Here is an 11,212-nt window from a genome sequence, read left to right on the forward strand (position 1 = left end):
CTCGGAGGAGCTGCTCTGGCAGAAAAGCCGCCGCGGTGCAGTGCGTGAACCCGGCCGCCGCTCCCCCGGGGCACCTTCGTCAGCCCTGCTCCCCCAGCGAGCATACTTGAAGCTCCCTGCTTGTCACTGGGATCAAAGGCAGGGGCCGGGCTGGGAAGGCAGGGTGTCAGCTGGGCCACTTGTGAAGCTCACTGCGGGAGCCAAGACCTCCAACTTGAACCCAACTTTTTTTTCCCCCCCAGGCATCCTTACACACTTCTAAGGTCTCCGCTCCAGCATCACAGCTGCATCTCGTTTCATCTTCGGCGAGGAAGAGAGGCGGCAGTGCTGGCTGGGGCCAGATGCCGCTGGAGGAGCAGCCCGCGGCCGGGAGCACCGGGTCCCAGCCCCGCTCCGCCGGCAGCTGGGCTGGGGAGCACCGGCTGCGGGGGGAGAAACCCAGCCCCGCTTCCCAGCCACAGCCCTCCCACCACCAGCTGGGACAGGGCATGTTCCCACGGCTTTTGGTGTTATTTCAGCAGGGCCAGGGCTGTCCCTGTCCTCCTGTGGCTCCCGGGTTGGTCTGAGCATCACCAGGGTGTGGGATCTTTTCTGACTGGACTGGGATGTTGTTGGACATTTTGGAGCAGGGAAAATGCAGTCATGGAGCTGTGGGATATGAGATGACACTGCCAAAATGAAAAACTCAAAGTAATTAAATATAAATGTAAGTCACCCTAAAAATGTTGGCTCTCAGGAGCTGCTGGACCAATGTGTGATGTGCAACAATTGCTGCCTGTTGCACTGGGGATTGTCCCCAAAACAGAGGATGTGTGCATTGCAGGAGCAGGAAGGCTGGGAGATGAGAGTTGCAGGGTGGGCCCAGGCTTTAGGAGTGGGAGGCTTTGCCAAAGCCAGTTTGGCATCCCATGGCTTCACTCCCCAGGCACACAGCTTGGCAGGGACCTCTCACAGCAGGTTCCCAGGAGCTGCCCAGCAAGGCAGCCAGGAGTTATCGTGGGGTTTCAGAGAGCCCTAAGGGAGGCTGAGAGGACTCACACAGCCCGGGTGCTCCGGCTAAGCAGGGCTTTTCCCCAGGCCAGTCCCACCAGCAAGCCCTCGGTGACAAGTGTCTACAGAGGAAGGAGCGCCACCTCCTGACGCTGGATGTCCCTAGGATTCCAGGAAACTGCTTTTGTGGGGATTTTTTTTCCCCCCACTATCCGCTGTTTTATCAGTCAGCAACAATCGCTTCAAAAATAAACAAATCCAAGTCTGGCACTGGGTTCCAAGACAAAGAAACTCCTCCTGCCAGACACACGCCGAGCATCTTCAACAATGACATTCCTCCAGGACTGCTTCCACCTACTTAGGTGCCAATTTAACTAAAAATTGCCTCTGCTATCATTGTCGCTTAAAATCAGCAACATCCCAGAGCTCCCACCACAAGGTATGGTACAATTAGGTGCTTTTAGAGATTTTCATCAAGGTAGTCCACAGTTTGTCATGGATGCTCACCCCCAGCACACCCATTTATCCTGATAATCCCAATTCCCTTGGATGCATCTTGACTGGTGAGATGGAAGCAGCAGCAGGCAGGGCTGGCTCAGAGCCATGCCCTCCCTAGCCAGCTAGTACAGACCAGCTTTAAAAAGTGAAAAGCCCACCTAAGGCTAACAGGTGGAGGGGAAAAAACCTCACTCCTCAGAGCTGCCATTAAACTGCAGGCTCAAGCTCGACAGAGATTGGGAATTCCACTTTTCTGCACCAGAAGAATACTAATTTAAGGATCTTCTCCACCTACCTGCCAACTTGAGACTTGTGACAAGGGAAAAAGAATTACTTATTATTTCTCTCTTATTTCACTTGGCTGAAATCAGCTAGCAGGTTCATGTGTTAAATGAGGCTGACAGTGAGCCAGGCAGCTCATTCAGTCACCCAGTCTGGTTTCTAGGGAAACAAGGTAAATGTTTTTCCTCCTTCTTGCCACCTTTTAACTCTTAGAAGGCTCTCGTTCACCACATGAAAAAATCTCTACATCCCATTTTTCTCCACTTTACTTAAGAGCAAATAGGGCCAACCCAGGTCTGTTTCAGGGCAGTGCTACACTTTGGTGTGAAGGTCTGCAGTTACTGCCTCAATTGCTGCCACGTCTCCAATTATGGTCACACCAAACCATCTCCCCGGGAGCCAGCAGGGTATTTTAGGCCAGGCAGTAACACAACACCAGCAGCACTCACAGCTCTCCCACCTCTCAGAGGGTGGGATGCAAATCACCCCCCTCCCTGCCCAGGCAGGGCTGCCTCCTGTCACCCTTAATCAGGGAACTGCATGCAATTCAGAAAAATCCAGCTGCTGTGAGGCTGGGATTTTTTAGTGTATCTGCTGCTTTCTGCTGCTCTGAGAGACAGCAACAAACTGTATTTGCAAAGTGTGCACAGGCTACAGCCCCTGCCATACAGACAATGGAAGGTTTCCATGGCAACAACCAGCACCCACCAGCTACCCAAAATTTAGTGGTTTGAATGTCTGGGTTATTGCAAAACCCATTTGACTCAAAGCTCTCTGTCCACCCAGCTGGGGCTTGATAGGTGGACTAGTATCTCAGCAACTGCAAACCTATTTAGGGCCCCTGCTGCTTCACTATTTCACACACCCAGAGACATCCTGCTCTGACCCACAATCTTTTCTCTGCAAAACCAGCAACAGCAGCTTCATTTTTTTTAGAGCAACCCTGCTGCTATAAGGGAGATGCTCATGAGCTAAACCTTTACATGCTTCTTTGGTTTGATCCACACATAGAACCTGCAGTCAGAGTACCAGGCTTGACATAGTGATATATATAATAAAAGGCAAAATTAATTTCTTTAAAATATTTATTTTTTGGTCTGAGAGCACACAGGCCATAGGACCATTCCACCCATTAGGCTGCCTCCTCTTTTGCAATGCGATCCTTCTTGAGTGGTCCCTGAAAAAAACCCACAAAACAAGCTATGTGAACAGCAGCCTGCACAAAAGACATAACATCCCAGTCACAAAAGCTGTAAAGAAATCAAGGCAAAAAAAGCCCTCCATGCTGCAACCCATTGGAAACCCCATGCCCCAATCCCACAGTTTTGGGAAAGCTGAACCGGGCTGGCCGGGTGACTCCGGGTGCTCCTGAGCACAACGCTGGTGCCACCTGGTGGGGAAGCTCCTGCTGGGTCCCGAGCACGGCACCGCTCTGACCCTGCCAGGGCCTTCAGAGCTCCTGGCTGCCTTCTCCAGCCAATGACAAACTGGGAACACCACCACTGTGAGCACCCTCCTCATGAGCTGCTCTTAGAGAAAATGGAGTAGTGCTTGTTCCATGCTTCAACACTGAACAACTTGGGCCCTAAAGTGGCATCACCCCTCAGACACAGAGCTGTCACTGGGGAACAGAGACCCCAGGCCCTGCAGTTATATCCAAGCTGGCAGGAGGAGGTCTCTCAAGTGAAGTTTCTGTTTCACAGGAACTTTGGCCACATGACAGCCCAAAGGCCAAGCTATCAGCTGCCATGAGCTCCAAGACAACCCAGTGGTACACCAATAGATGTGCCAGGAAGAGCCCTTACCATGAAAGCCTTCTTCTCCTCAGCTGTCTGGAAGCGGCCATGACCAAATTTGGAGGTTGTGTCAATGAACTTCAAGTCAATCTTCTCCAGGGCCCGGCGCTTGGTCTGCACAAGCAGGGACTAAAAAGAGAGATGCCAGGTGAGTATGCAGCAGCAGCAGCGCCCTTTTAGCCTCCAGTACACTGGCTACTTCTTGTCCCCTCCATGGCTAATGCCTCCTCAGTCCCTCTGACCTCAGCTGCTACCATGTGCAAGAACACCTGACCATGAGCCATCTACCCTGCACCCTTGGCCTCCCAGGCTGAAGACTGGCCAGCTCCCTGCAGCACAAGCCCCACTCCATCAGTGTCCTTCTGCTCACAAGATTTCTCAAGCCTTAACCATGTTCATCACTACACCTGCAGAAATGACCTCATGCCACTCCCAAGGCCATTACTACGAGGTGGGTTGTGTGGAAGGCTTTTCTTTCTAGCAAGCCACATGATTCCCAGAACAGCACACACACCATCTGCACCAGAGGCAGCACAGCTCCCTCACTGTTCCAGCCCATCACTCACCTTGCGCAGGGTCAGGACCCTCTTTTTGGTGCCCACAACGCAGCCCTTCACCATGATGAAGTCATTGGTCACCTCACCATAGTGGACAAAGCCTCCCTGAGCAAGGAGAGAACAGTCAGTGCTCTGTACCAAGCAGGACCAGTGATCACATCTGCCTACAGATCTGCACCATTTCTGCACCTTGACCATTCCCACATCCACTGAAATCCTGTTTCCAGTATTGCCTTTCACTGGTCAAGTTTCTTATGCAGACGTTTACTTGTTGCTGTAGGGCTTTTATTAAGAACAGCAGAAGAGGCTGACAAAACAGCAAAAGCTCTTCCTGTTAAGTTATTCCTTGTACAAGTACCACTCAAGGTTTGCAACATCTCTGTCTTATTGCCACATAACAAATTCAATTTCCATGTTATACAAGTCAGTACTGAAGCTGACTAAACACCACCACCTTCAACAGCAGCTGACTTATCTAAGAGCTCTTCATTTAACCATTTTGTGTCTTATACCAGGGCCCATTTGCCTCTCAGGATTGCAACTCACAAGCAGACTCTTGGCACAGAGCTGCAGCAACTCACCAGAGGGTTAATGCTCTTGTCAGACAAGTCATAATCAGTCGATGCATTGTTTTTGATGAGCTTTCCATCCTTGATTTGGTAACCTTGGCCAATCTTGTAAATCTAAAAACATAAAGAACGTCTACTTAGCAAAAGGTAGGAAAAAGAGCCTGTCATCAGATAAAATGTAAGGAACTCTCCAAAACCTCAGAGGAAACAGTCTGCTGCACTTGGGAAACATGTGGCCATCCAAGAATTTTAGTTATCCAACATAACTAACCATGGCCACTATCCCCAAGACAACATTCTAACACAGCAAAACACCCCAAGCAGAACTCCCCACTCTGTCTGTTCACTGTCACAGAGCAAATGACATCAGGCAGCTCTCGCTCCCGGCCAGCAGCTGAGGGACACCAACCTTCTTGTTGATCTCGGTGCGGTGGTGGTAGCCCTTCTGGCCCGCCCGGGCCACGGAGAAGGCCACGCGGGCGGGGTGCCAGGCGCCGATGCACGCCACCTTGCGCAGGCCACGGTGAGTCTTGCGCGGCAGCTTCTTGGTGTGCCAGCGGCTGGTGACGCCTGCAAGGGACCAAAGCAGCCTGCTGTCAAGCTGAGATGTCACTTCAGTCTTCAATCACAGTTTAAGCCACCTTTTCAAGCTGCAGTCCCCAGGCAACAAAAGGGATGCACAGACCCAGCATCCCAGGAATCACCATTTCCTGGCGAAGGTCCCTCCCTGGCTGTCCCTGGGCTGTGTTCTCAGAAGGAAGGCAGCATGGAATGACTCCTCACGGATGTCAGGCGCTGTGCCCAGCGCTCATTCCATGGTCTCATCATTGAACTGTGACAGCAGTACAGATTTACCTACCCAGCTCTTGGTACATGAACTTATGAAAACACAAGGCCAGCATTTCATTAAAAACTGTATCCTATCACAAAGAGAAGGACTTCCATGTGTTTACCTTTATACCCCTTGCCCTTGGTGACTCCAATGACATCTATCATCTCATCCTGGCCAAAGACCGTTGACACAGGCACCTGCTGCTCCAGCTTCTCCCGGGCCCAATCCACCTTCTCAGCAACAGTGCCACCATTCACCTGGATCTCCATCAGGTGAGACTTCTTCTGCCTCAGGGGGAGCAAACGCATCTAGAACACAGAAAACATGACATTCAGCTCCTGCTCTTCTGAAATGAACCCTGTATTAATAAGCCCAGCATCCTTTTAGCCCTGGCCTAATATATTTCTCTAGTATCCTTTTTCCAAAATACAGAACTTAAAGAAGTCCCTACAACAAGGGGGAAAGTTGTAAAGTGGCTTGCAAGTCATTACCCCACAGCCATCAGCAAAATTCCACTGAGGAATAACAAGAAACAAGGGGCAATAGTTTTAAACTGAAACAGGAACAGAGTGGATTTAAACTGGACCTAAGGATTACTTTTATGATGAGGGTGTGAGTCACTGGCACAGGTTGCCCAGAAAAGCTCTGGATGCCCCCACACCCCTACAACTGTTCAGTCAGGTTTGACAGGGGCCTGAGCAACCGGGTATAGTGGAAGGTGCCCCTGCCCATAGCATGGGGGTTGGAACTGGATGATCCTCTTAAGGTCCCCTTTAACTCAAACTGTTCCAATTGTTTGATAAAAGCCTGCTACACTTAAGGCCACTTTGGGCTGGATCGCATTTACAGTTACTTCTGCTGTATTTAGGAGAGGGAACCAGTGAGAGAATCAATAGAGGTTGCAACACTACTGTCTACTACAGGAAATTAATTCTATTAAAATTTGCCATCTTACTGCACTAAGAGCCAACTCGAAAGATTCAATCCACCTCCCGAGAAAGTCGGAGCACTGACAGCTGGGGAGACACCACATCACTCAGCAGAAGATCTCCTCCAGCTGAGCAAGAGAAGCTGCCGAAAGTCTGAGTGCTCGCAATCCCAACAGAATGCAGCCTGAAACGTTGCTAAGCACACAAACCTCTGAGTTTAATGTTCAGTCTGGTTTTATATGTATCTGAAATTAAGAGACTAGGTCTACACAGTATAAGCAAAGGACTGTTCCTTTGCAAAAAGTTCTTACTACAGCTCAGTGTCTTTTGGACATTCCTTCAAAACCAGCCAGTGGTTGCCAAGGCTCCTTAAACATCCAGTGAGCACAGTTCTGTAGAGAATGAGTGTGCTGAATAGACAGCATCAAGCTGCAGGGGAGGGCAGAAATCTCCCTACAGAGACAGATCAAGTTTCAAGCCGGCCTGCTCTCTCAGCAGTTTCCAGCATACCTGAGCCCACAGGCACTTACCTGAGTGTGAGCCATGACTCTAATAACCTGGCAGTACTTCTTCATGCTATTGAAATCTTTCTCCAACTGCTTTTTGCCCTCCTCATCTTGCCACTTCTTGCAGTATTTGGTGAAGGCCTTCTTCTTGGATTTGTGCCTTCAGGAGCAGAGCAGAGACAAGGTTTGGCTAAGCCCTTCATCAATCCCCAGGGAAGTGGGGTGAGCGGAAGGAGTTGCCACCTCAGTTGGCTTTGGCTCATTGCCAGCTTCTAATGACTCTTTTCCACTGGCAAGCGGAGCCTGGAGCTCATCAGACAGTGGCAAAATTGCCAAAGCTGAGTGGAGCTGCCATGAATTCCAAAGCACATTAACATTCACGCTACAGAAAACAAAAGACTGTAAGGAGATGTCAAACAATAACAGAAAAAAAACAGATCTTTAAAGCAACTGTGAGATGACTGTGATCTGCTTCAAAATACCTAATTCCCCCCCCCCCCCCCCCGCCTTGTGTGCCCGACAGCAAGGTTGTTACTAAAACACCCTTGAGAACCTTATTGCTCCACTTTGACGTCTTTTCAGCCTGCCAATTCATAAACAGGCTGGAAGCTCCAGACACGCTGGAGCCACACTTGGGCAAATGCACGCTTTCAATCACAACAACAGCGCCTGGAATGGCAATCATAAGTGACACTTGTCTTCCCCTTTCCTGAGAGAACAGGGCTACAGTCAGGACTCGACACTCATCAACAAGCACCAGAGGCGATTTCCTTATGTCCGCCCGTCGAAGTATCATCACGTGTAGCCTGTTAGGGAGCGCCTGGGCAGAGCCAAAGCCACCACACCCACACCAGCACCACCTAAAGTAATGTGCCACCCTCACAGCACCACTCCTACAGCCTATCCCATTATTAGTGTCAAAGCTAAACACTAACTACTAAAAAGCCGTGCTAGGATCATTGCAGCCCAACAGTAAAAACACAAATCATGGCCTGAGAGCAGGCAAGGCCCTGCAGTCTCACCAGTTCTTGTAGAAGCGGCGCTTGCACTCATCGCTGATATGCTCAGCAAAGATGGTCTTGAAGCTACGGAGACCACGAGGAGTCTGCACGTACCCCACGATGCCCACGATGACCATGGGAGGGGTCTCTATAATAGTGACTGCCTCCACCACCTCCTTCTTGTTCACCTCTGCACGGAAACAGAAACACAGCGCAATTAATTCCAGCAGCAACTCTTTTAACACCACCTGTTTTTCCTCACTCTCAAGTCCTCCGTGTGAAAGATTAAATGACTCAAACTCTTTTCACAGAGATGATGCAGGGTAAAGCAACCAACTCTGAAGTCATTACTTAATGTCTTGCAAAACTTTGAGGCTGGCTCATGAGGAGAAAGGTCAGCCAAGCTGGATAGGCAAAATGGATGGCAGCAAGGACTGGACAATCTCCAAAAAAACACCGAATGCAGATGACTGATGTCCCCCCCACATCCAGAATAGCCATCCCAAGGTGCAGCTAAACCAAACCAGTGGTTACAGCAGAAATACACCTCCTACTTGGACGTGGAACAGGGTGAAGTCAAGCTAGGACTAGAACCCAGAGCTGCTGCTGAAGGGGCCACGTGTCACCATTCCTGATCAACCCCACCTCCTGTTCCAAGAGGAACACTAATACCTACTGGATCCAGGTCTGTCCACCTCGCGGACAATGTGGGTCATGCCAGCTTTGTAGCCCAGGAAGGCAGTGAGATGGACAGGCTTGCTGGGGTCATCTTTGGGAAAGCTCTTGACCTTGCCCCGGTGCCTGCTGCTGCGCTTGCGGGGCAGGAAGCCCAGGGAGCCGTGCCTCGGGGCCGAGAACTTGCGGTGAGACTGCGGAGAGACAACCAGCACTCAGTGCTTGCTGCAGAGGCTTGCTTGCGCCCACGCGGGGCCAAGGCCAGCTCTGTCCTTGCCTTAGAAGAGGAGTATTACACATATCCAAGACATTTTGCATTCTAGAAATTCTCACTATCACCTGCTAGGCTTCTGTATTCTATTATGTTACAGGACTGTAATCCCCACGCAATAACTATGTACTTCTCAGGTTTCTTTAATGCCCCTTCTAAGCTTATTCTTATCTAAGATGCCACCAAGTCCCACTCTGGCCAGGGAACTACAGAAGCTGTAATTTGGCCACAGTGTGTCACTACAAGTTCAGTCCACCCCACGAGTCTAAAAAATACAGCCTCACATTTTTTAATGAATCGGTACCAAAATAAGCATAACAGAGACAATTTCAGTTTGAAAAACTGCAGTAAAGCAGCATCTCAACACCCGCCTTTGAGCCAGTTGCCCTGGGTGGAAAAGCAGTATTTTTTCCCAAGATTTTCTCCTTGAGTACCACCCCTGCAGCCTACGAGCCATTAAAGACTGGCTTCCACCCGGAGAACTCTCACGCCCAAGAAAGATCTACCCATCCAATCTCACACGCAAATTAAAGAAAAATACCGTGCAGGTGTGCACGGAACTAAAAATAGCATGTATTTATTTAAAGAAAAAAAAATACTCCACAAGAGTTACCCTAAGCGAAGTTTAAATCCCCAAAAAGGCCATAACCACAGGATCTCTTTAGAGAGAAGCCGTCCCCCCCTCCTACAAAAAAGCGCCCCAAATGCCCCCACAGCTGCCCGCGCCACCCACACCCCACACCCCGCTCCCCGCCCGGCATCGCACTGGCCCGCCCGGCCTCCCGGCGCAAGGCCTCGCCCGCGCCCCGACATGAGCCCCGCACGGCGTCCCGCAGGTGCCGGGGGCGGCGGGCGCGGGGCCGCGCGGCAGACGGGGCCGGGATGGCGGCGATGCCCGCGGGATGCGCGGTCAGACCGGAGGCCTCCGCACCCACCATCTTGTCCACGCGCCGGGCCGGAAGGGCCGCTAGCGCCGCGCGCAGCCTTTATAAGCGCACCGCCCTCGGTCTCGCGAGAGGGTGCGCGGCGCTACGGGTGGCGAGCGCATCCAAAAAGGTGCGCGGGCACCGATGCGCAGAAAAACAACACCGCATAAACCATCTAGTGGGGCTTGTGGGGAACTTCGGTCATAACAGATAATGTTTATTTCACTTCATCCCATTTCATTCAACTACATTTCATTTAATGTCATGAAAACTTGACGTGTCGTTTCGTTTCATTTCATCAAACTTCATTTCATTTTTCTATTTCATTTCATTTAATTAAATTTTATTTCATAATGTTAATTTCATTTCATGAAATTTCAAAATGTCACTCAGTTTCATGAAATTTTGAAATTTCATTCCATGAATTTTCATTTTTTTTTTTTTCTTGAAATGGAGTTTCAAAATTTAATTTATTTTAATTTTGTGAAATTTCATCTGTGTTATTATAATGAACACGGGCCTTAATCCACTATTGCTCGTGGTACAGAAGAGGATGCAAACCCAAGACAATGGTATCAGTGGAAGCCAGAGCTGGGTGGTTTGGAGCCTCCCACACATGGGGCACCCTCAGGACCTCCTGGGGCTGACAAATAAGGATGTGTTTGACACAACACAGAGGGGAGATTCCTGCACCCGGAATGAACTGGAGAGCTAAGGATCCAGCTGTGCTGGCACTGCAGCTCATCTTCCTAAAACAGAGATGGCCCATCTCTGGAAAGATCCAAATTCAGGTGGGACAGAGCTCTGAGCAGACTGATCTAGTTGAAGATGTCCCTGCTCCTTGCAGGGAGTTTTGGACCAGATAACCTTTAAGGCCCCTTCCAGCCCAAACCATTCTAGAATTCTGTAGCTGGATGTGATGGAGGAATGTCCATCTTCTACCACCAACCCGCCCCTCAAAAGGAGCCCCACAAAAGGTGAGGAATGGCTGCTCACTCTTTGGAACTCCCAATGGGAGCTCATGGCTTGGCTATAAATGCTCCTCCATCTCCCTTGTACATTCGTCTTTCACTCTTGTACATTTTTGGCTTCCACTGCTGAGCTTAGGGAACCATGTCACAACCCAAGGGCTTGCTTTCCATTTCAGATTATTAGGGACTCTGCAGCAGCCAGCAGACCACTGGTGTGCAGCTACTCTGCCCAACAGGCACAGGTCAAGGAGCTGGAATTGCCCCTAAGGCTGGAGGGCTTCTCCCCACACATCCCTTTCGGGCTGTGCCAGTGGCCGCGGTGGTAATGTGAGAAATGGAGAAGTCCAAGTTACTGTCAAGGCTGCAGCCTCTGGAGTGCAAGGTGTGTATCTTGCAGTCTCTGTCTCCT

The 11,212-nt window shown here is 50.3% G+C and overlaps 1 protein-coding gene and 1 non-coding gene across 2 annotated transcripts; both read right to left on the reverse strand.

The window, feature by feature from the left end:
* Window positions 1-2,837: 2,837 nt before the first annotated feature.
* RPL3 (ribosomal protein L3) lies at window positions 2,838-9,926 on the reverse strand. The gene is made up of 10 exons (XM_071422906.1): window positions 9,842-9,926; window positions 8,637-8,829; window positions 7,982-8,150; window positions 6,984-7,119; window positions 5,646-5,832; window positions 5,102-5,262; window positions 4,705-4,806; window positions 4,133-4,228; window positions 3,576-3,695; window positions 2,838-2,947 (listed from the first exon to the last, which is right to left on the reverse strand). Exons 1-10 carry the CDS (start codon window positions 9,842-9,844, stop codon window positions 2,903-2,905), a joined length of 1,212 nt encoding a protein of 403 aa, XP_071279007.1. The 5' UTR covers window positions 9,845-9,926; the 3' UTR covers window positions 2,838-2,902.
* Window positions 5,436-5,528, reverse strand: LOC139588734 (small nucleolar RNA U83B). The gene has a single exon (XR_011678793.1). It is a non-coding gene; the product is annotated as a small nucleolar RNA U83B (small nucleolar RNA).
* Window positions 9,927-11,212: the final 1,286 nt, after the last annotated feature.

Source organism: Agelaius tricolor, unplaced genomic scaffold (genome assembly GCF_023055355.1).
Source record: "Agelaius tricolor isolate 1412-34295 unplaced genomic scaffold, bAgeTri1.0.p SCAF_3, whole genome shotgun sequence".
NCBI lineage: Eukaryota > Metazoa > Chordata > Aves > Passeriformes > Icteridae > Agelaius > Agelaius tricolor.